This window comes from Vombatus ursinus, unplaced genomic scaffold (assembly GCF_900497805.2).
Source record: "Vombatus ursinus unplaced genomic scaffold, bare-nosed wombat genome assembly UNPS02014791.1, whole genome shotgun sequence".
Taxonomy (NCBI): Eukaryota; Metazoa; Chordata; class Mammalia; order Diprotodontia; family Vombatidae; genus Vombatus; species Vombatus ursinus.
In genome coordinates, this window is record NW_020954569.1 from 66,698,908 (window position 1) to 66,724,344 (window position 25,437).

The 25,437-nt window shown below is 42.0% G+C and overlaps 1 protein-coding gene across 3 annotated transcripts in view; it reads left to right on the forward strand.

The window, feature by feature from the left end:
- CTIF (cap binding complex dependent translation initiation factor) overlaps positions 1 to 25,437 on the forward strand; it is a 484,134-nt gene that overhangs the window by 419,557 nt on the left and 39,140 nt on the right. For 2 of the 3 annotated variants that reach the window (XM_027869083.1, XM_027869084.1), the window contains exon 10: positions 6,057 to 6,212. In XM_027869083.1, coding sequence (XP_027724884.1) covers positions 6,057 to 6,212 — 156 coding nt within the window. Of the gene's footprint in view, positions 1 to 6,056; positions 6,213 to 7,491; positions 7,562 to 25,437 lie in introns of those variants that run through there. The other variant, XM_027869085.1, reaches the window with a different exon arrangement.

Below are 25,437 nucleotides of genomic sequence, written 5' to 3' on the forward strand. Positions count from 1 at the left end.
AACATTGGATCTCCATACCCTTTGATTCAGAGATCCCATTGCTAGGTAATCTCAAGGAGGTCAGTGGCAGGGGGAAAAATGGGGGTGGGGGATGGGGGTGGCATATAAAACAAAATATCCATAGGAGTACTTTTTATAGTAGCAAAGAACTAGAAACAAAGTACCTTTCAATTAAGGAAAAGCTAAACAAATTGTGGTATATGAACATAATGGAATATTGCTACATTGTAAGAAACAAGGATATAAAGAATTCAGAGAAGCATGGGAAGATGTTTATGAACTGGTACAAAGTACAGTAAGCAGAACCAGGAAAACAATGTATCCAATGACTACAACAAAGTAAGTGGAAAGGAAAGGAAGGGCATAATTATAATGACCTGGAAAAGAGAAGAAAAAATTAATCTCTCCCTGCTTTGCAGAAGTGGTAGACTATGGGTGTGAAATGTTGCATATGCTGTTAGATATAGTGATTATGTTGGTTGGTTTTGCTGGATTGCCTTTTTTCTCTTTCCTTTTTCATTTCATTACAAGGGATGACTATGTAGGAAAGGGATATGTTAAAAAATGAAGGTGATGTTAAAAGCAAAAAAAATTAATAAAAATGAGATATGGGAAAAGGGGAGGCTTTAGATAGAGTTTATATTCTCCTTCCAGCTCCTCTATTATGTAAACCTGGTTAAGTCACCTTGGTTTGGGATAGTAATGGCTACTCTGGGATACTGAGGGCCCCAACAAAAAATGATGAAAGGTTAAAATCTAATTCTGATAATCCACAGTACTTACAAGCCTCCAGGGCTTCAAGTGAAGCAAATTAGTAAGATACTCATGAGTGTTGTGTGCCTACTTTTGAATAAATAATGCCTTTGCCTTGGCTACTGGTGGGAAATCTCTTCCAATATGAGTATACATTATGCCTATGATACAGTAAATCTGAAAGTTCTTTTCCTTGAAAAAGAGAATGTAGGCCATGCTGCAGTTGTTCTGGATGGAGTTTTGCAAGGATGAGGGACTGATGCTAATGTTCCAAAAGTTGATGTGATGGGACCCTTTTGGATGTCCTGAAGAACCAAAAGTTGAGCATTGGTACTTCTAGGGGTTTCCTCCCTAAACAAGATGGCAGGGTCAAGTGACAACTAAAGCAGAGGAGAGAGGGAGCTATTTAGCCAGGAAGCTTGTGACAGTCATTAATGGCTAGATCAAGGGTATCTTAAAATTAGATAATAAATAATATTTCCATAGTATTTTAAGGTTTGCAAAGGGCTCTACATACATTATCTCACTTAATTCTCACAACAACCCTGCTAGGTAAGTGCCATTATTATCCCCATTTTAGAGATGAGAAAGCTGAAACTCAGAGGGGCCATGGGACTTGCCCGTGGTCATACAGCTAGGAAGTGTCTGATGTAGGATTTGAACTCAGTTTTTCCTGACTTCAAGTTCAGGACACTCTCCACTGTGCCACTTTGCTGCTCGGTCCTGTGCCTCTGTAACACTGTACACTCTAAGGTGTTAGTCTCATTTTTTAAAATTTATTTCTTTTACCTACATTGATGTCTTCCTTGCCTCACTGTGATGGGGAAGTAGTCCTGGCCTACTCAGTGTCATTTTAGCACAATATCTAACAAGATCTATCAAGCTATAAAGACTTCAGGTAGAGGAGCAGCAACAAGGCCACTCTAAGTTTAGAGAGGCTCTCTTAGGGGTGTGCTGGTAAATGTTTCACGACCAGCTCTCTGAAAATACATGACCTGGTTTTAACTTTAATGTACGTTGTTAACGTTTTCTCCATCACTTTTTAAGTTTTAACAATCAATAAAACAAGCCCTAATCTATGGCAGTTGTTGATTTCCAAGGTATAAAGGCTCATACTAAAGTGGTAATAATTGGCTCTCCCAAGCCAGGCTCTAGCGCACACCTGGACCTATCACTTACAAGGCTGTCAACAGTGGATGAATTTTTTTCAGCAACATTGACTCATGAAACCATCTGGTAAGCTACAGAAGAGTAGTCACCTGCACTGGACAAAGGAGTGCCCACATGGACAAAATCCAGTATTCACTCAGGCTGAAGGTGCCTGCCTCCAGGCACTGCCTGGTTGTTCCCACTCCTCACATTTCCTAGCTTGAGGTTTGTTCTCAGGACATGAATGCACAAAACATTTCTCTCAGCCTCATTTTCTCCGTCTGTAAAAGGAGGAGGTTGATCTAGATGACCTCTGAGTCCCAGCCACCTCCAAATCTATTTTCCAGTTATCCCACTTTAAAATTATCTAGAGATGTACACTCAAATACCACACACACACACACACACACACACACACACACACACACACAACACAAATGCACTTGTTTTCAACAGACTACTGTGTGTCTTCGTATCTTTTCACTTTGATCAACACTTTGGGGGTTTTTTAATTCAATTTTATTTTCAAGGCCAATTCTTTCTCTTCTCCCCCATTTTCCCTTCTCCAACCCCCATTAAAAAACCAAGAAAAACAAAACCCATTACAAATATGTATAGTCAAGCAAAACAAATTCCCACAGCCTATGTCCAAACAGTAAGATGCCTAAATCTGTACTCTGAGTCCATCATTTCTCTGTCTGTATATGGTAGCATGCTTCATCATGAGCTCTCTAGAATTATGGTTGGTTATTATGTTGATCAGTTTCTAAGTCTTCCAGAGTTGTTTGTCTTTATATTACTTCTGTTATTATGTAAATTGTCCTTCTAGTTCTGCTCATTTCACTTTGCATCAGTTCATACAAATCTTCTCAGGTTTCCCTGAAACCATCTCCTTCATTATTTCTTTCAGCACAATAGTATTCCATTATATTCATATACCATAATTTGATCATCTGTTCCTCAATTGATGGGCACCCCCTCAGTTTCCAATTCTTTGCCAACACAAAAAGAGCTGCTATAAATATTTTTGTACATATGGGTCCTTTTCCTCTTTCTTTGATTTCTTTAGGGGGTAAAGACCAAGTGGTGGTATCACTGGGTCAAATATGCCCCATTTAATATATAACTTTTGGGCTATCATTTCCAGAGTGTCTTGACTAGTTCATAGTTCTACCAACAGTGCATTATTGTACCAGTTTTCCCACAGTCCCTCCAGAATTTAGTAATTTTCCTTTTCTGTCAATTTTGCCAACCTAATGGGTGTGAGGTGTACTTCAGAGTTATTTTAATTTGCATTTCTCTAATTATGAGTGATTTAGTGCATCTTTTCATATGACTGTTGACAGCTTGAGTTTCTCCTTCTGAAAACTATCTATTCATCTCCTTTGACCATTTACTGTTTGAGAAATTTGATCAACACTTTGATTAACATCTGTTCAGTTGCTCGACCCAAACACTGTCTATTCTCCAAACACTCAGACTTCACTCTCCATCTGAGACACACAGCTGTCACATCTTCAGAGTCTATCACTGTGGAAGAATGTGTGAAGGGATGAATGAATTGAGATAGAGATAGAGACCCAGGAACTTAGATGGAATTCCCAAAACAGGCAAGATAAGGTGAAAGCTTGCCAGTCAGAGGCCAAGGCGGTTCCAGGGGTAGAGTCCATGGTTCTAGGGGAAAGGAGATGGAGATGTTGGCTTGAGTAGAGACTGCATACTATTGAGATGGTCAGAAACTTGGGAGCTTTTTTATTGGGGTACCAATAGAAGAGAAATCTTCATTCCTATGCCAGAGATTAAGACTTTTGAGGGTTGAGGGTGATCAGGGAAGGGGGTGTGCAAGAAATATCACAAAGGACAAAAATCATGTCTATGAATATTTGTAACCCACACAAGGGAGTGCTGAGTATCTCAGAAGGTAAGAAGGTTGGAGATTTGGGTGAAAGCTGTTTGGTGAGTATCGTGTACAGAACTAATTGGGGTGAGTCTGAAAAGGTTTTGGAGAACAGTTTGAATATTGAGTAGAAATACAAGACGGCTGGATTTGGCATCAAGAAAGATCTTTGCTCATATTCTGCTTAGCCTCTCTGAGCCTCAGTTTCCTCATTTGTAAAATGAAGTAGATGAACTAAATAATCTCCAAAGTCTCTTCTATATCTCTGAATCTATGGTCTTATGATTCTAGGAGGTACCTCAAAGCCCTAAGGGGAGAAAATGTATCTAAAACACCATTTCCTAAACTGCTCCAAAACATTATTTGAATAGGAGTTCTGCACAGTTCCATAGAGATCAGGATAGGGACTGCAGCTGGGATTTCAATAGTATCCTGGAAGAAGAAACTCCTTCTGTTACTTCAGGGCAGCACTTTTTCCCTAGTTGCTAATCCTAGACAGTTGCCTACAGCCCTGAAAGGTTAAGTTACTTGCTCAGGGACACATAGCTAGTGTGTCAAAGACATGTCATATATTAAATGTGACATTAAATCACAAACATAACCACAATTAAATCATAAACATCAAAATATATCATATTCATTAATTGTTTTTTGTTTAATATAGGTTTATTTTCTCTATTTTGTTCCAAAACTACCCAAGATACCATTTATCTCTGGAGCATTACATAACCCCAGCTTCCCACATCAGCATTTATGGGATCTAGTTGGGATATTTCAAGCCCCAAAGTGTTATGTAATGAAATTAATTTGGGAAATACTGGTCTAAAAAAGGGTCATAAACATGAATACAGAAAACATAGGAAAACTTCTATCAACAAATTCAGAGCATATAAAACAGAATAATCAAGAGGACAGGACAGATAGGTGATGCAGTGGATATGAGGAAGACTTCATCTTCCTGAGTTCAAATGTGACTTCAGATACTTACTAGCTGTCTGACCCTGGGCAAGTCATTTAACCCTGTTTGCTTCAGTTTCCTCATCTCTAAAATGAGCTAAAGAAGGAAATGTCAAACTACTTCAGTATCTTTGTCAAGAAAACCCCAGATGGGGTCATGAAGAGTCAGACACAACTGAAACACAACTAAGAAAACAGTATACACAATGACTATGCTTGTAAATGAAAACACCACCAAAAGACAACTAAATTCAGATTCAGTACCATTACCAATCTTGGTCATGTAATACAAAAGAAATCATAAAACGAGATCTACAAGGGACCTTAGAGGCCATCTACTCCAACAATTTTATTTGACAAATTGAAAAGGCCAACACCCAGAGAAATTAAGTGACTTGCCTCAGGGCAAACAGTGAGTGGCAGAGCTGGGCTCCCAACTCATGCCCTTTCTAATTCCAAAAACAGCCTATCTTGTACCAGAGAGCCTCATACTCCTAGGAGAGAAGTTCAAGACTTTGGGTGTAGAATGTTACATGTGCTATCAGGTATAGTGGCTGTTTCAGTTTGATTGACTAGTTTTTCTTAGTTACAGAGGAATACAAGTATTCAGGTATGATTGTGGTGTAAGAAAGCAAAAAGGAACCCAATAAAACTTTTCAAAGGAATAAATGACCAAGTGTGGTGGTACATGCCTGTAATATCTGCTAGTAGGGACTCTGAGGCTGGAAGACCTTTTGAACTCAATAACCCTGAGCCACAATGAGCTAAGCGGATCTGGTGTCCATGCTAGGTTCAGCATCGATACGTTGAGCCCCCAGTAACAGGGGACTATCAGAGGCAGACAGGTCAGAGTTGCATACCAACCAGTAGTAGGATAGGGCCCATTAGTAACTCTTGAACTTTGAGCCTGGGCAAGATAGAGACCAATTTTCAAGAAAAAGAAAGAATGAATGAATGAACCAAGAGATGAGTTACACACATTAAGGGTGTTGTCCTCTGAGGGATGGTGGCCCTGTTCTGTGGCTGAAATTAACTTTTCCTTCTGCTACCAGTAACTTTTATGTTGGTGCACCTTGCTTGTTTCCCCTTTTTTATTTAAGAATTTTTTTCCTACATTGTTTTTCAGTGGCCATAAGGAAATCTGCTTCATTTCTTCTCTCTCTCTCTCTCTCTCTCTCTGTCTCTCTCTCTCTCACACACACATACATACTCATTTTTTTTCATTTTTCATCCCTCCCTTCCTCTTTCCCCCCTTTTCCCTGCACCAACGTGGGTGATACCTTGTCTCTTGTCTCTGCAGAAAGATTTCACCATGCGGGAGGAGCTACAACGCCAAGACGTGGAGCGCTGGTTGGGATTCATCACCTTCCTCTGCGAGGTGTTTGGCACCATGCGCAGCAGTACAGGGGAACCATTCCGTGTCCTTGTCTGTCCCATCTACACCTGCCTCAGGGAGGTAAGAGATACTGAACCATCCTGTCCCTCAGTCCCATCCTTCAGGTGTCCAAGTGACCAACCATAGGGGTCAGCCCTGAAGCTCTCCATTCTGTGTGTGTGTGTGTATCCTCAGAATATGTGACCAAGGGAGGTTGTGGTGTTGCCTTATATTGTTCTTTGGGAAGAAAAGGGTCAGAAACTGTTATACTGGAATGATCTTTTCATCTGTAAATTGACGGATAGCTTTTGAGGTTCCTTCTAGCAGAACAACAAGAAGATTTATGGTGATGAGCTCTATCATGCTCTGACACTGAGATGAACTAAGCGGCCTCTTGAGTTCCCATCCAACCCTGTGCAGAACTCTTTATTTCTAGGCAGCATGATCTAGTGGAAAGCACACTGAGCTTGGAGAAAGAAAACCTAGATTTGAGCTCCAGCTCTGACATTTTGCTGTGTGGGAAAATTACTTAGTCTCTTCCAGTTTAGCTGCCCTCGTTAGAAGACAAGGGTGGTACTTGTATTCCCACCCTCACAGGATGATGGTGAGAAAAGCATTTTCTAAACTTCAAAATATTACATAAATTTGAATTTTTATCATCATTATGATGATGACATATATCAATCATTCTCAAAAATGTCATAAAGATGAGAAAGTGGGCATTTGATTCAGTCATTATTGGCATTTTCTTGATCACCTTTTTTGGATAATAAATCATTGTGGTTTTAATTTTTTTTTATCTTGCCCTCTCTGATACAGGTAGAGGTATAGATATTTTAAACTCTTAATGCTCTTAACATGAACGTACATGATTTCCTCTAGTAGCTGTTTCCTCAGTATATACTTGGTCTGGTCTACCTGCTCTTCCTGACTTTATCTTGAGTTTATTTAAACTTTCTCATATAGCCCATTAGGGATCTATTCAGTGGCCCTCTGATTACTAAGCAAGTCATAAAGTAAGATGTATGCCCACCAAAGGTGTTCTCCACTATCATGGAGGATATCCTGGACAAGGTCCATATGGAAAGAAGGATTCCCTAGCTGGTGATGTTCTCTAAATGTTCCTGTTTGCAAATGGTTTTGTGCTGTTTTCATCAAGCCCCAGAACATGACAGGGCCTTCTTAATGAGTTCTGTGATTAGTCAAAAAGGAAAAAAAAATAAGCTGAATAGTCTTTAGACATTGGGCCCAGAATCATTAAGGAGGAATAAAGTAGACTGGGTTGCATTTGGAAAGTTGCGCAATGCCTTGGACAATCCCAAGGTGCTTCACAGCACAAATACTCATCTTTTTTTAACAGTGTTATGCTGTATGGCCATCCTTGGAACATAATTACCTTTGAAGAATCAAAATTATCCGTGACCCAAAAGGTATGGAGAGATTTAGGATAGTTATAAGCTATAGCATTATATTTCCACCAACACACTAGACTTCACTATTTCTTCACACACACCTTGTTCTTTCCCCCATCCGGATTTTTGTGTCTTTCCTTAAAGCATGGAATGCCATTCCTACCTATTTCTGCCTGTCTTTGAAGTCCTATTGTGTAGCTAGGTGGCAGAGTTCCAGGCCTGGAGTCAGGAAGACCTGGATTCAAGTTCGGCCTAGCTGTGTGACCCTGAGCAAGTCACTTAACCTCTTTGCCTCAGTTTCCTCATGTGTAAAATGAACTGGAAAAGGAAATGGCAAACCACTTCACTATTTCTGCCAAGAAAACCTCAAATGGGGTCATGAAGAGTCAGACATGACTGAAACAACTGAACAACAATCTTCCGTTGATCCTAATATGGCACAAATTCTGGCTTTTACTTGTGTCCTCTTCTGAATATTCTCCCATTTACTGGTGTCCTTCCTAAAATGAGGCACCCGGAATTTTATACCATCTTGTTCTTGAATTAGCCTTGTTGCACTGTCTAGCTCTTTATTGTATATAGTCTCATAGTAATTTATTGTTTCATTAATTTGTCTTCTTTCCTTGACCACATCACTCACTCCTCATGGGTGTGGTCCATATCTCATGCTGTGGGAATGCCTTGAGGAGCAAGGGTCTAGGAAGCTCAGTGGGGCTTTGGACTTGAACTTGATGGGACTAATGCCATGTAAGAAATGAGTCTTGAGCTGAACCTCCCTTCTCTCCTTGGGGAATTAGCCTTGGAACATCACTATGATCCTGTTGCCCCTTCCTCTGATGGGTCAGTTCTTCTCAGAGCCGAGAATGATTGATTCTCTAGAAGTCTGGACAGGTAGGGTCTCAGAACTCTCCTGTGTCCCTTTGCCTGGACCAGGTACTGACGTCATCCCTATCCTGGTCTGTATGGATGATCCCTGGTGTCTATAGCAGTCATACGCCTTTACAGCCTAGACACACCCTGCTTCTTGGTTCATGGAACTCATCAGGGTGAACTGAGTCAGAAAGCCTAGAAGTTTCACCACCTCCAGCCTCTCCTGCTTCTGACTGACTCTGAATTCATCTTGGCAGTTCTGCTACAATGAATTTTTTCATTCTGCACATACAAGAATCAGCACAATGTAGCAGAAAGAACGAACTGGCAATCAGAAGACGTGGGTTCAAATCTCAGCTAATAAATGTCTGAGGCCAGATTTGAACTCACAAAGATGAATCTTCTTGACCCCAGGTCCAGTGCTCTATTGACTGAGCCACCTTACTGCCCTATAAGGGAGGGATTTGAGGATATTTACCCTGGAGAACACCTGTGGGAACAGGAAAGCAGTCTTCAGTTATTGGAAGGAATGTCACATGGGAAAGGGATTGTTCCACATCCCCAGAGGGCAGAACCAATAGGATTTATAGTGGTAGTTGCAGAGACAAATTGAAATTATTTGTAAAGAAAAACTCACTAACAATTAGAGTCGTCCAAAGGTGAAAGGGTCAGCCTCAGAAGGTAGAGGGTTCCATTTTCACTGGAGTTGTTTAAGCATGGGATGGGTGACTGCCTGTTGTATCTATTAAGGAGGGTATTTGAAGTAAATGACATATGAACTCCCCTCTAGTTCTAGAGTTCTGTGATTCTGAGAGAGGCATTTTGGGTAGCTGAAAGACATTACACTGAGTCCAAACTGGAGAGGGCTTTTGATGCTGAGCCTACGTGTTCAGACTTGATATAGGAGGCAGTAGGGAGCCATCCATGAGTCTGTTTACAGGGCAGAAGGTGGATCACACAAGCAGAGGAAACAGGTTCAAGGTTTATCTCACTGAGACATTGCCATTTTTCCTCCGAACTCCAAATGATGAGCCCTGGCTGTGTGTCCCCTGAGTTTCCTTTTTATGTCTCTGCCCATGGTCTGCAGGAGGAAATGACAGGTGGCTTTCCTGTGATGAGACCCAGCTGAGGGGATGAAAGAGCCCCTGTCAGCTGCTCAAGTATATGGTCCCTGACACTGCATCTTCCCAGCCAGCCTGTTTATTCCAAGTGATGTGAAATCAGGTAGGACTGTCCCAGTCCTCCCAAATTTGGGTCATGATGAGTGATGGGATCATCTCTGGTAATGAAAAGAGACTTGTGTTGATCCATTCTTGGCGGGAGCTGAAGGTCTGGGCTTCAGGGATACTGCCCAGCCATTGGGCTGGAAAATGAAGCTTGCCTTGGAGTTCTCAGCAAGGGAGAATGGGGGTGGGGGCTGTTCGTGACTGAGTTTTGCCTACACTTGTTTTGGAAGATTTTCCCCTTTGGGGGGAGTAGGGCAGTGGAATAGAATTTGTTTTGGTTTTAATTACATTGGTAACAACAGAAAAAAAAAAGTAGAAAGAAAATAGGAGCCAGCCAGTATCTGAGGTGAGAAACTGAAGCAAGTCCCCTCAGTGAGGGGAGAAACCAAGACAAGGTAAATAGTACTATGAGAAAGATTGCTAGATGTGGGCATCAGAAGATGTGGGTTAGAATCCTCACTCTGGCACTTACTTAATTGTGCCATCTTCTAGTCTCTGAGCCTCAGTTTCTGTAGCTGGAACATGGCAATGAGAGTGAGAGTGGAAAAGGGAATGGGAGGAGGATGGACTAAATGATTTCTTAGGCTCCTTCCAGCTCTGAACAATTTGCTATGGGACTCTGGTCATTTAGTCCATTCCCAGCAGCGGGATGGTTCCATCCTGCGATGGTTGTATCAGTTGCTGAGACGTGCTGGTTTAAACTGCTCCTAAAACGGAATTTCTGCCACGTTCCCTGAGGGATACTTTTGCTGATACTCTAGCATAGCCAAATCTCACTAAATCAAACTATTTTAGAAGAAAATTTGAGTCTGTGATGACTGAATTATAAACTTCCAGTGTTTTATAGCTGGAAGGGCCTTTAGAGAAGTCCTAATTCACCCCCCATTTTATAGATAAACTGAGACCCAGATAGGTTAGTTCACTTGCCTACAATCCTATATCTCGGTAGTGGCAAAGCTGAGCCCAGAACCCGTGTCCCCTAATTCTCAGGTCAGTATTCTTTTTCCTAGGCTTTGGAGAAAATACAGTTCTATTTCTGACCCAGGGACAAGTGATTTAGAAAGTTTTATAAACCTGGGATCCTGCTTTAGTTAATAAATAAGAACCAGTTGTAATTATTTGCCCATTCATTATTTGAAAATACAAAGAGGTACTGCTAAAGTGGTTTTTAAAGTACTTGAAAATGATTGGCTGTCTTAAGCAGACTAAAAGCAAGCCTCCCAACTACTAGATTCACACTGTTCATTTGCTTGGCAAATTCTTTTTTCATCCAGAGTGCAAAGGTCAATCTCAGATGGACATAACCTAACTCATGAATTCTAAATGAGTGGGGTCTGAATTAAGGGTCATCTCTCAATCCAGGCCCGGCCCCCCATGGACAACGTTCTAATTCTCATCTAGTCTAAAACACCCTGTTCTCGATGGCTGACCCTGCCCACCTCTTTTCCTCGCCTCACTCATGATTGTATTATTCTTTCATGTTGCTTCTTCTGGGAGGCTCCTTTAGAACTTGGACAGAGTAAATCTCCTCTTCCCCATTTTTGAACACATTTGTTGAAAATATGGTTGGCCAAGGAAAAGTTGAAGTGTCTTTGTACTCCCCCTGCCCTTTCTTTCCCTTTTTTTCCATCACCCTCTCTCATTTTCCTCTACCTCTTCACCTACTTTTCCTTTTCCTCTCATCTCCTATGCCCATTTCCTTCTAACATGACAATCTCTCCTCTCTGTTTCTCTTCTCCTAACCTGCCTGTCCTCAAAATCTCTCTCCTCTGCCTCCTTCAAAGTTTTGGCAACCACAACCAAAGGTCAGGGACAAAATGAATGAGAGGAAGGGGGCTGGGGAATGCTGCTTTATGTCAGAAACATCTCTGCTTTTTATACACACTACCCCTTCCCCTGTAGAACCTTCCTTTAAGCATTTCTTCTCTCATATCCCATCCTCTCCTGTGTCCCCATCCTCTCCTCTTGTCTCCTTTCTCCTCTTGTATTCTCTTCTCCTCCTCTCCTCTCTAGTCTCCTGTATTCTCCTTACCTCTCCTGTCCTCTCTTCTCCTCTCCTGTCCTGTTATCTCTCATCCTCTTCTCTCTTGTCCTGTCCTTTCCTCTTGTCTTTTCTCTCTTCTCTCTTCTCCTCTCCTCTTCCATCCTTTCCTCTCTCATCCTCTCCTCTCTTGCCCCTTCTGTTCCTCCTCTTTCCTGTCCTTTCCTCTTCTCTTATCTCCTGTCCTCTCTTCTCTCCTTTCTTCTCCTCTCCTCTTTTCTCCTATCCTCTTCTCTCTCCTCTTCTTTTTCTTCTCCTTTCCTCTCCCACCCTCTCCTCTCCTCTCTTCTCCTGCCCCTTTCTCTCGTCTTCTCTCCTGTCCTTCCCTCTTTTTTTCTCTCCTGTCCTTTCCTTTTCTCTGATCTCCTGTCTTCTCTCCTCTCCTCTCTTCTTTCCTCCTGTCCTCCCCTCTTCTCTTTCCAAAGAATCCATTAACATCTCCATCCCTCAGTCAGGCTACTGACTGAGAAAAGGCATGTGGTAGAGCAGTACCATTGTGGGTGTGGATGGGGGCCCGCCTAAGGAGAACTGGATGGGCTCATCAGAGAATGGTGAATGCTTCTGGCTAATGAGAAGGATAACACAGAGGTCAGTCAGGCAGAATCTCTCAGGAAGGGAAATTACTCCTTGCAACAATGAGTGAGCCACATTTTTTTTTCCCTTTGGCTTGAGCTCAGTCCAATTGCCGACATTGTTTTGGCTCTAGGGGAAATCTGACCTTGGGAAAGGGTAAAATGAAGTGGGTGTGGGTGGGGATCCTCTGGTATTTCACTGGGCAGAAAGATGAGTCAGGAACATATTTTCGACGGACTTTTCCAGGGATGCTTTTGCATTCTCAGGACTCTTTCTCTTTGTGCTCCCCATTGTTGTAACACTCCTCTTTCTCAGGTATATGGGACCAGGATGATGCTCACCTTTCCACTTTCAGTCCAGCCAGTGCCACCTTTAGTTTTGAGATGGAGACACTGAAGCATTGGCAGCCTGAGAGATTTCCCCCAAAGCAGAGATCAAGCCAGACAAAGTCTGACTCTCCCACCCTCTTATGTCTTCCTTGCCAGACCACACTTCCTCCCTAAAGGACTAAGAAAGATCCCACGGGGCTGCTCCTTTGCCAGCTTTGAATCTACTACTCTAGGGTTTTTGTTACTTATGAAATGACCAGCAAAACCATGGAAAGTCAAGGTGGTGTTGGGTCAGAGGTCTCCCAATGGCCATTTGACTTCTTTGCCTACAGAATAAAGTCCAATTCCTGCTGACATTCAAGGCTCCCTTTGTATTGGGGTCCATGGATAGATTTCAGAAGATTCATGAAATGGAATGGGGGAAAGTTAGATTAACTGAAATTTAGCATTTCCTTCAATCATGCCTTTTTAAAAACCCAAAACATTACTCTGATAGGAGGTCCCTAGGCTTTACCACACTCCCAGAGTGTTCCACAGTGCGTGCGCACCCGCACACATTAAGTACTCATGATTAAGGCTCATCTACCTTTCACCTTTAGCTCCTACCCCCTTTCTGCTGCATTCACTGATAGCTCTTCCCTTCTTCCCCTTTCACATTCCAGCCCACAAGCCTTGGTTGGCATCACTCTCGTTTGTAGTGTCCTCACCTTCCTGTCTACCCATCCCACCTGTTCCTTCAAAACCAGATCCTTTAGGAAGCCTTCTTTGACTACCCCAGTGCTCAGTAATCTTTTCCTCTAAACTCCTATAATCACTTTTTTTTGTAAAAGTCATCTGTCATTTAATCATCTCTTTGTATGGGAGTAATAATAGCTATGGTACCTACTGCACAGGGTTGCTGTCAACTAAAATATGATGTATGTAAAGAACTTTGCCAACTTTAAAGCACTAAGTAACTGGCAATCACTAGTGTTGTTTTGAACCTCTTATTTAATTTTATTTCTGTTTTGACTTTTTATTATCATGTATTGCCTTTATGCCTTGTCTCCCTAAGACTTAAGCTCCCTCAGGAGAGGGACCATCTAGCAAACATCACCAAGGATAGAATTATTGTATTTGAAAAGAAGTTTAATGTTATTATTTTGCGGGAAAATCTCATTATGCAGTTGAAAGATAAAGAAGTATAAGATGGAGTCCCTGCTTTCAAAGAACTTACAGTCTAATTGGGGATACTAGAGGAAACTCGGAAATAATAGGGAACAATGCCTGAGAAATAAACATCTAGGTTGTGTGATAGACTATCAGTATTTATAAGAAGTTAGAGAAAAGAAAGATCAGTGTAGGTTGAGATAGTCAGTAAATGCTTCATGGAGGAGATGAGATGCTACATTAGGCCTTGAAGGATGGACTGGAGTACGGAAAGTGTAAAAGAGAGAGGGGAACATTGCAGGAGAGGGAAACAATGTAAGTACAGGTACAAAGGAGGAGATGACTGTGGTTCGTCTATGGGATATCAAGAAGACTGGCCTGACTAGAACAGAAAGGGGGAGATTGATAGGGATAAGATTACATAGGACCTTCAAACCTAGGCAAAGGAATTTCAATTTGATACAGTAAGAAGTAGGAAGCCAATGAAGGTGAAAGAGTGGAATGATGATAGGATAAATCAAATCACCCCCATCCCACTTAAAATGACAGGATGTTGTATCCTATTACTTTTGTCAGATAAGAATAATCATCAGAGGTTGAACAGAGGTGAGCATGGGTTGGAAATCAGTCAACCAGGAAGTTTTGGGGATTGTTGGAGTATCTTGGCCCTGTCCTGTGGGACTTGTGTAAAACAAGTGAGCAGATTTGGAATGAGGGATTTGAATGTCTGGAAGCAGAAAGAAGAGGGGCAGCTAGGGAGTGCAATGGATAGATAGGTGACACATCTTCCTGAGTTCAAATCCTATTACATGTGTGACCTTGAGCAAGTCACTTAACCCTATTTGCCTCAATTTCCTCAACTGCAAAATGAGCTGGAGAAGGAAATGGCAAACCACTCTAGTGTCTTTACCAAGAAAACCCCAAATGGGGTCACAAAGAGTTGGACAGACTGAAACTGAACAACAACAAAAGCAGAAAGAAGAGAGAACCAAACCCCTAAGAAGGAGGTAATTGGGGTGTGAAGTAGGCCTTAACACTGGTCTCCTCCCCACCCTCACCCCCTTGAACTTGAGAAGGTTGGAGGATCTGGACATTTCATCCACAGCCATAACAGCATCCCTTGAGCAGCTAATAGCAGTATCTACATCAAGAACCAAGGACAGCCTAGACAAAATGAGGAAGGGAAGAATGGAGGCAGTACAAGGACCCCAGCAGGAAGACTACACTGTACCTAAGGGAAACATCTAGAAGTCTCTAGCAAAAGGACTTCTAGAAGCTATAGGTTTCCTCCCTTGCCACATATCTCCGAAACCTAAGGCTACTTTCCTCTGGACTCTCTATGTATTTGTGAGAGAATGTCACAGATTTGGAGGTATTGTCTTGTGTGCCACTGTGGTAAATAACCATTTCAAAAAGTTAGTTAAGTCTAGCTGACTAACTGATATCAACCAATTATCATGAGAGGAAACTTACCCATGGGGACTCACACACTCCCCAGCCATCGGGGCTGCTCCAGTATCCTGGAGGGAGATGTAGCGGCTGCCCTCCAGGGATGTAGCCTTCCACTGCCAGTGATAGTTGGGAGAGTCTCTCTAGAGCATGTGCTACAAAGGTTTCTGAACATGGCAGTGCCCATGGTGAAAGTGGTACTTTGGGAGATTAGCCTGGCAGTAATATACAGCATGGATCTGAGAAGAGACTGATGCCAGGAGAGCTAGCTAGGAGGCATGGAGGAAGAGGACCTATTCCTTTTCTTCCAGACCAGAAACTAGCCATTTAAATAAATTTGTCATCTCTCGCATATTGGGGGAGAGTGAGGGCAGAGGGCTGAACCAAGCAGAATCAAGACTTAAGAGTGGACTGATTGGTAACAAAGAGACACAAGATACTAGCTGCCCATTACACACCCTGCTCATTACAGTCATATGCATTGCACACCCAAATTGAGTCTTCACTGTGGGCAAAGACCTGCGGTCCAGTCTCTACTATAAAGGGGTTTAGACTCCAATAAGATGCACACATCAAATGCACGTTAGAATTACGGGGCTAATTAATATCAAAAACATGTGTCCCATTATGGACCCCAAAACATCACAGTTAAAATGCTTTTGTTTGAAGCATCATTGGAAAAATGAAATAGTTACCTTTTCCCTCACCTTTAAGTCAAGGGATATTTTCAGAGTAGTAATGATGATGCTATGCCTTCATTTCCTCTTCCTTCCAGTCTTTTTCCTGATTATTAGTAAAGCTTGCATCAACACAGAACATTTGGTTCCCAGGAAACAAAATCCAGGTCTTTATACACTTCCCCACCCACCCACCCAAATAGAGAACACTTTATAAGTGATTGATCAATCAGTGAATCGCCACCACCACCAAACTAAAAGAAATAATGCTACGTACCCTTACAAATCTGGACCAATTCAAACTAAGACCAGGCCAAATTAAGGGAAATTCTGAGTTATGGAATTTTGTTTTAAAGAAATGACAGTTTATTACTCTTTCAAGTATATTTGGTAATCCAACTAACTACTAGTTATTTCCTAATAGAGGTCCTGTGGGTCCTGTTCTATTAAGCTAAGCCTTATCTGTAATTAGTAGCATCTAATTTGCCCTTTTCAGTATCTGAATGGAGTCAGAGTATCCTCAAAGTGGGTACTCCAGTGATGTAGATTGCAACCCACCCCATGCTGTCTCATCCCACGTGATTCTTGCCAATGTCCTGCCATAAATTTTTCCATAGAGGGTCTATCCAGTGTGCTTCAGGCCTTCCTTTTGATCTTTCAGCATCTTGTATGTACCAGTGTACACATCTATTTTCCTTCATTCTCTCTACAAGACCAACCTACCTCCTTTCCTAATCACATGTCCTTGATGTTATTCCCTTATGTTTCATCTTACATACAAGTCAGCATTGACAGCATCTTTCAGCGTGCTTATATCCACTATATGTCTCTGCATTGTAACTTTAGATCACCCACAGTTTGGGTCCTTTTGAATGCTGAAATGCTTGTTCTATTCCATAAATTAAAAATAAAATAAAAAAATAATCTGTGCTGTCCTGCTGTAAAGTATCGTTGAGAGAATATTGGTATTAAAGAGATAGATTTTTGTGTCAGAGAGAGACTTGTAATAGTTAAAAGCTCTACATAATTTCCCAAATGTAATCCAGCCTGCCTTCCTGCTTCCTATTATTCAAATTTGGGTTCACTTATCATCTCTCTGCAGTACCCCTTCAAGATAGATGTGCTTATGTACTAAGCCAGTACCTATCCAGCTTCATGTCATGGGCTTGGCAATGGGGACTCTTCTTCTACTCAGCCTTTCCTGTGCTTAGCATTCCATCTCCACCTCAAATTCTTGCAACCCACCACTGTGCCTTTGTAGAGACTTGCCCCTATCCCTGGAATGTACTTCCCAGTTAGTGTTCACTCATTTCCAGGAGTTACCTTGTTTTTATTTATGTACACATTATTGTCTTCCATTAGAGTATAAACTCCTCAAGGGCAGAAATTGTTTTGTTTTTGCCTTTGTATCCCTAGCACCTACCATGGTACCTTGTAAAGAATAGGTATTTAATGAATGTTAACTGAATTTAATTGCATCATTTAATTGGATGGTTTAAAATTATCTCTTTGGAGTTGTCCTAGATTGCATTGAGGAGACTCTGAAGATTTTTCTAGGGTTTGATGCAAAAAGCATAGTGTCATCGCCAAACATCTAGGAGATTAAACTATCTGTCAAGAATCCCTCTTCCATTTGGACTCTGCACAGGTTCTCCTTCATAATGGTAGATAACACTTTTGATGAGCATACATCTTCCTCTTTTTGTTCAGTGACCTCCTTGATTTTGATCAAGGCACCTCCATAGTGATCTCACTGGTTTCATCTCCTGGGAAATCTTGTATGGTTTAATGTATGCATGGGAGATGCCTTGCTAGGGAAGAGCCTTTAAAGTGACATCAGTCACATGTCACTAACTCAGATGCTTTTCTTAAAATTTCAAACAGCAGCATTGGATCTTTTCTCCTTTACACCTTTCAGTCATCTATCTGTGTGATTGAAATGTGGTCAGCTGTGTCAGTCAACTGCAAAAGTCTGCTTGGGACCCTGTTCATCTAGTGATGAAATGTTAGAGGCCAAACATAGGAATATTGCTGGTGATGATGATGAGAATAGGTCACTATTCAGTATAAAATGCTGACAGATCTCTTCCATTTTCCCATCTGCTTCTGGCTTTGGTTTAGTAGAAAGCACACTATACTTGGAGCCTTGGACTTGAAAGTCCAGGGCCAGAGTCTAGGCTCTACTGCTTATTAGTTGTATGACCTTGTGCAGGTTATTTAATATCCTTGAGCCTCAGTTTTCCTCATCTGTAAAAGGGTAGTAATAACACTTTTTGGACTACCTACCTCACAGGTTTGTTTTGAGGGAAGTGCTCTGGAAGACCCTAAAGTGATTTATAAATGTTCTTCTCTTCCTCTTCCTCCTCCCAGATTCATCTCAACATGCTCTTGGATAGGAATGGTGACCACTAAATGGTACCTAAGGATCCCTGCTGGCCACATATTGACTTAGAAAACCACATATTAACATTATCTATGTTCAATTGTATTTTATTATTTTGTTAACTAATTCCCAATTCCATTTTAGTCTGGTTTGGGCTGCACTCAGGAGTGGCCAGCGCATTTGACATCTCTGGTCTTAACCAACCAGTCTTTAAGCCCTGGAAATCAAGGGATTTGGAAAGTGTGTGGAGGCCAGAAGGTAGAGAGGAGCACAGGTGCTTCCCTTCACAGTATAGTTCCCACCACAGCTGTCACTGATGTAGGAGCAGCTGACAAGGCTCCCCTTGTAAGTTGATTGTGCCAACATTTCCACCATGGTATTTAGGAGTGCCAAGAACTAGAGAAACTGCTAGTATACCATAGGTTTGATGAATGCAGACTTGGTAGTGAGAAAGCTCTGCAATTCTGGAGCATTCAATGAGTTGGTGGGCATTGTGGTGAAAAGTGGAGGAGGGCCTATAGAGAGAGAGGTAGACACTGGGAAGTACAGAAATGTAGGGATTGAGACACTTCTCTTCATATCATCGTCATGCTGTGTGGAGAGTGCTCCAAAGATGTCTGTGCTAGGACAGATTCATGGCTTATACTGCTCCAGTATGCATGGACACAGCATATACTAGCATAAGGAAGCAAATGATGATGAAGCATGAATTCAGGTCCAGTCTAGTACTGAATTTATCTGCCAAGCTTGATTCTGATTTCCTGTAGCTAGAGGAAGGTGTTCAGTCACTGACCAATATAACAATAGGCAGAGTTAACAGAGTGATGAGCATGCTTTTCTACAATTATTTCTCTCTTAGGTATACAAATACACATACATACACACACATACATATACATAGACATATATATATATATATGTATGTATATATATATGTGTGTGTGTATGTATATATATAGATATAGATAGATATAGATATATATATATAAACATTCATTAAAACAGGTAAGCTTAAACACTATGTGATGAAATAGTCCTATGAAGAAAGTTTTTTCCCCTTCCCCCTGCCCCCCCAAAAAAATCTAAGATGAAAAGTTCTTATGAATCCTTCACTATTATTCCAATTTTAATCTTATGCAGAGACTTCAACTAGAATTTCCTTTGCAAACTTACCATATTTCTGATAAGAATCAAAAGCCCTTTCTGAGGCTTGTTCCTGTTTCTAGGGCTTCAGTCTAGCTTAGCATCAAAAGCCTTCGTGTTTTCTTGCAGTTGTTGTTGTGGGCTTTTCAACTTAAAAATCATTCCTAGTGCTATCTTCTTTCATAGCCTACTGATTTGTGGACCTTCAGACTTCTTTCTTTTTCCACGTAGCAGAAGCCAAAAGAAAGAAGTTATACATACTTTGCTGTAATGCTACTGGTCTGTGTGAAACCTCTAACTTTTTTTTATCCAATGAAACATTTCCCTGTGAATGTACCTTTTCAGGAAGAGAACTGAAATCTCGTCCCCCCTACCCTCACACCCACCTTAATTTTTAAATTTCCTTATCTGGATCTGTTGCAAACTGATATTTCTAACAAATGGTCCTCTTAGCAACTGTTCTAACATAGGATTGAGATACTAGCTTGTTTCTGATAAAAATAAAAAAAAAAAAAGAAAAAAACTGGAAGTTACAAAAATATCCACTCATTATGCCAGAAACTGTTTTCTAAAAGGGCTAGTATTTGTTTCCGAACAGTCTGTTTTTAAATAACGTTTAAACAGAAAACTTGAAGTTTCCAAACATTATTTAAAGAGGTTTCATAACATCTCTAGCTTTCTCAGTGACCAGGCAAAAAGCCCCATGCTTTGAAATATTTCACATTATGGGTAAAAATATGAGAGACAGAGATGAAGATGGAGAGACAAGAGAGACAAGAGACTGAGACAGAGAGAGTAACAGCAACAGAAAAGAAGAAATATAAGAAATTTGGGGTGTTCCATATTAAGGAAAAAATGCTTCAGCATGTATTTTTGCAAAGCTAAGCTGGTCCAAAAGTAAAACAGCACTCTTATCAGACAAATTCATACTCTCTCTCTCTCTCTCTCTCACTCACTGTCTCTCTCTCCCTCTTATCTCTCTCTCTCTCTCTGTCTCTCTATCTCTCCCCCTTTCCCTGTCATCTCATCTTTGTCTCTGTGTCTCTGTCTCTGTCTCTCTCTATCTCTGTCTTTCTGTCTCTCTGTCACTGTCTCTGTCTCTCTCTGTCTCTCTGTCTCTCTCTCTGTCTGTTGAATGCTACTGAACTATAGTAACACAAACACCACAACAGATTCAACTCTTGGTGAGCTCCCAGACTCCATCAGTCCTTTAATTGCAATGGGTGTTTTGTTTTCTTCAAAAAAAAAATTTTAAAGTGTCCTCTTTTTGTCTATTGCTTACTGAGAAATCAATAACTAACATATTTAATGAAAGAGGGCAAGCAGAACAGACATGAATGGTAAGAGACAGAGGTTACAAGGGTAACCTCTCAGATTAAAAAAAAAAAAGAAAAGAAAAATTTATCTCCCTTTCGTCATCTTTCACATGCAGGGACTTGGGGGAATGACTAGGAACCCTTGTAAGGAATTTCCTTTCCCATCACTCCCCTCCCAGTGGTGGATGGGGAAAGGCAGGGATCTCATCAGCAGGATGGGGTGTTCCTCTGTGGGTATCTTTTTTCCCCACCACCCACAGAGTCCCAGCCTTCACTGTAGGGTGAGGGCAGATTTAGCTTTCCCCTTCCACCTCCCCCAAACCCCCTACCCCAGGCTTCCTCCTCCTCATTCCTCTTATCTCCCGGGGCCATACCATGTAATTTTGAAAAATATTCTAACTGGGTAATTAACGTCTGAACTTCAAGAGGCCGCTGCCTTCTGCAGTACAGCCTTGGTGGTGGTGGGTGGAGACGGGAAAGATTAAGAGGTGGAAAAGTGAGAGAGAGATCTCTCCAAACTGTCAGGTGGACTGTGAAGAGGAGAAAATTGTACCTTGTTGGAATAGGACATGCACTATTTATATGTACAGCTATATGTATGTTTTTAATCCTCAATATAAAAAGACCCAGGAATACAGTTAAGGAACAGCCATGACAGTATAATAGCAGGCCCATCCTGGAAGAGCCTAGAGATTATGCTCCCAGTACAAAAATATTCCAGGCCCTAGGCACCCTCCTACAATACAATGCAGGCTGTAGGTGTGGGTGAAGGAGGGAAGGGAGGTGGGAACATCTTGGCATATTTAAGAGAAGGCAGGGAAAAGACAAGATTTGCCATCAATAACTTCAAAAAACCAGAGCCCCCACCACCACCACACAAATGTTCAAAATATATTTTCCCTGCCCCCTCCATCACTGTCCTCGTCTCTCAGACCACTTCATTATCATCAAGGTAGGCTAAGTGATCTCATCTCTGGAAAGTCATCTTTCCTTCTTTCTCTGTATCTAAATCTCTCCTAATCTTCAAGACCCAGGTTAGGCACCACATTGTAAGGAGGCTTCAGTGAGTTCTCCAACTATATAGATTTCTTTTTCCCTTCTCTGAATTTAGCATTTGGGTGTATAAGGTCATAGATTCACAGCTGGAATGTCATCTAAACCAACTCCCATGTTTTACAGATGAAGAAACTGAGCCCTAGGAAGGTTAATTGACATTTCTCCTTTCTGTGGGTGGTTGGTGTTCATTCATGTCCAACTCTTTGTGACCCCGCAGACCATACTGTCTATGGAGTTTTCTTAGCAAAGATACTGGAGTGCTTTGCCATTTCCTTTTCCAGTGGATTAAGGCAAACAGGGTTAAGTGACTTGCCCAGGCTCACACATGTAGTAAGTGTCTGAGGGCAGATTTGAACTCAGGTCTTCCTCACTCCAGGCTCAGTGCTCTATTCACTGAGCCATCTAGCTGCCTCTCTATTTGCTATTACTCACACACACCACCTCACTTCCATCTCTGTGCCTTTGCACTGGTTGTGCCCCATGCCTGGAATATATTCTCTCCTCCCCCCTACCTCTTAGAATCTCTGGTTTCCTCCCAGAAGTACCATCCTTCCCAAATTTCAGATTGTTGGTGTCCCCCCTCCATGTTACCATTTGTTAATTTTGAGTATTTTGTGCACATACTTACCCCTCATACAGAGCTCCTTGAGGGCAGGGATTATTTCACTTTCATCTTTTTATCCCTGCAAAGTGCTTGACAGGCACACAGTAAGTACTCAGTAGATGCTTGTTGATTGATTGAATAGCCAGTTAGTGGAAGTTCTGTATCAGCACTGGGCAGAATGGGGGGCATGGGGCAACTCTATGTTCAGTCCAGTGGAATGCTTCTCGATAGGTTATTGTAAGAATCCAGTGAGATTTCCTGCTTTTCAAATACAAGGCAAGGCTAGGGAATTATGAGGAAAGCTGGAAGGAGAGTAATGGGGCTATAGCCAAGGAGTGAAGGCAGAAGGGTCTCTGGAGACCTGCACAGCCCAGGAGGAACCTTTTGTGCAGTAAGGAATCTGGGTCTCAAAGTTGGTGACCCTCACCCCCCATACCCCTCTAACTCAGGAGCTGACCTTTCTCACTTTAGTCCTTTCAGCTTTGCTCAAAGGCCCCTAAATTGGTCTCAAATAAGAATTGCTTATTCAGTCCTGCCTCTTGGCTAGGCCAAGCTGTTAAAAACCTGAAGTGTAAGTAATTCAATAAAGGAAGAAATCAGTGCGGGATTGAGTCAGTCAGGGAAGGCTTCCCAGGTGATGAAGATGTATTTGCTGAGCCTAGCTCCCCAGTGTGAATTGCAAGACTTGTGAAATTCAAATATACTTCCAGAAATACAAACACCCTGGCACCAACCTCTGACCTTAAGGCAGAAGTGAATGCTTAGACAAATTAGCTTTGGGAATGGAAGAGTAAACGGTTCATATGCTGACTAATTGTCCTTCCCTATTGTTGTGGGCATTCATTAGACAAGCATTCTCATTCTCTCTCTCTCTCTCTCACTCTCTCCTCATTCTCTCTCATTCTCTGTCTTATTGTCTCTCTCCTCTCTTTCTATTCTCTCATCCTCTCATATTCTTTCTCATTCTCTGTCTCATTCTCTATTTCTTTCTCATCATTGTCTAATTCTTTCTCTCCTTTCTCTTCTCTCATTCTCCAGTTCTCTCATATCTTCTCTCTGTCTCTGTCTCTCTCTGTCTCTGTCTCTCTCCGTCTCTCTCTGTCTCTGTCTCTCTCCCTCTCCCTCTCCCTCTCTCTCTCCCTCTCCTTCTCCCTCTCCCTCTCCCTCTCCCTCTCCCCCTCTCCTTCTCCCCCTCCCTCCTTCCCTCTCTCTCATTGGTCTAAACCAGACCACATTCTACTTAATTTGGAAATGCTTTATCAAGAGGTGAGCTGGGGATTGCATTCTAAGGGTGTGGAGATGAGGAAGGAGGATGTGGTTTGGGCAGTGGGAATTGAGAGGCTGCCCCAGGCTTGGAGGCTGGCCATGGGAAGACTTGGAAGTAGGAGGGGGTCATACACTAAGGCAGCTTGCCTGGCTAGGACTGAAGGGGTGGGGCCAAACGGAAGGTAATTGGATAAGGCCTGACTTCCTGGGATAATATCTGTCCTAGAAGTTGAGGTTTTCCTTGTAAAAGGCAATGAAGAGTCATTGTGAGGTCTGGAGAAAATGAATACCATAGGGGGAAAAAAGGCAGCTGGGCCATTGCATATAATTGACTCAAGTGACTTTAAACACTCTGTTTAGGAAAGGAAGACATGGAGAGGTTAAAAGGCCATGTGAGGTCCACCTCTGAGAGAGGAGGGGAGCTAGGCCACCCCTGGCCTCACTGTTGATATCGACTGTCTTCTCTATCATTCTCTCCCTCCTTTGTATCATTTTTGCCCTTCAGTGCCCCCTAACCCTTCTTCATTCTGCCCCCATTTGGGCAGTCTCTTTGGCTTTATCAAGCCTTTCCTTTCAAGGAGGAAATTGATCTGATAAACTCATTCACACTAAAGTGTCAAGGACTTACTGTGCTGTTCTTCTCAGTAGCATTTATAGTTTAAAAATGGACAAGTAGGAGGGAAATGCTTAGCCCAAAGACTTGAGTACTATCATGGAAAGAACTTTTTATTCAGAGTCAGAAAAACCCTAGTTCTCTCTAGTCCTGTCTCTGCTGCATGACTGAGCAAGGTACCTTTTTACTTCCTCTGAGCCTCAGTTTCCTAATCTGTATAACAAATAGGATTGAACTCGATGGACTCTGAGGTCCTTTTCAGCTCCAGCAATCCATAAATATGTAGATATCCAATAGCAGAATTGTAGACTTCATGCCAAGCAAGTAGAGGAGATGTTTATGGTTGGTAGAGAGGCTTCCCATTACCCTTTCCATCAGAAGTGATCATTTACCTACTCTAAGTCTGGCCCACATTAGGGAATTCCCCAGTCCCTGGCTGTCTCTAGCCAGACAGCTCATATTTACTTCCTGGGAAGGCAGCTCACCCCTTCACCTACAGCCTGGTCACATGTCCTCTCCAGAACTGACATTGTCAACTCCCTAAGCCTTCCTGTTTATGTGTCAACTTTCCTGATTTCTTCAGAGTTTTCTCCCAAAGGCTGTCAATGAATCATTGAAAAGGAGAGCGTTATAGAGACCTTAGATACCATTTCATAGAACACCATCATTTCACAGAGGAGGAAACTGAATCCCAGGGAGCTGTCTACTGCCACATATGTTTAGATATTGAGGAGAGCCTTCTAGAACACAGCCTGCTCAAATGAATTGGCTTGCTATCTTTAACTGCTTTCAGAAATTTCACACTATTCACCCTCCTTGTCTCCTGTGGCTACAGTTGAGATCACAGGAAGTGATCTTTGTACACAGGAAACATGTCCTCTCTACATATGAGGCTGGTGCTGTTTCTTTGAGTCATTTTCTCAGGAGTGGAGCAGAAACAAACTCAGCTATGCACACTCTTGCCTAGCCCTCTTGTGACCAATAGCGTATTTTGCAAAGTAACTATCTGGGAAATAAAGTTCATACTAGTTAAGAGAGCAAAGTTAAATGGTCCCTCCCGCCATGGACCAAGCCCATGAACTAGGTTTTGTTGGCATTGTATACTAACGGAGTTAAGCAGCCACAGGCTAACTCTTTGTAAGAAATGTGCTCCCGTGGTCTTTCCTTCAGACATACATCCTGAAACTATGAGGAGGGTC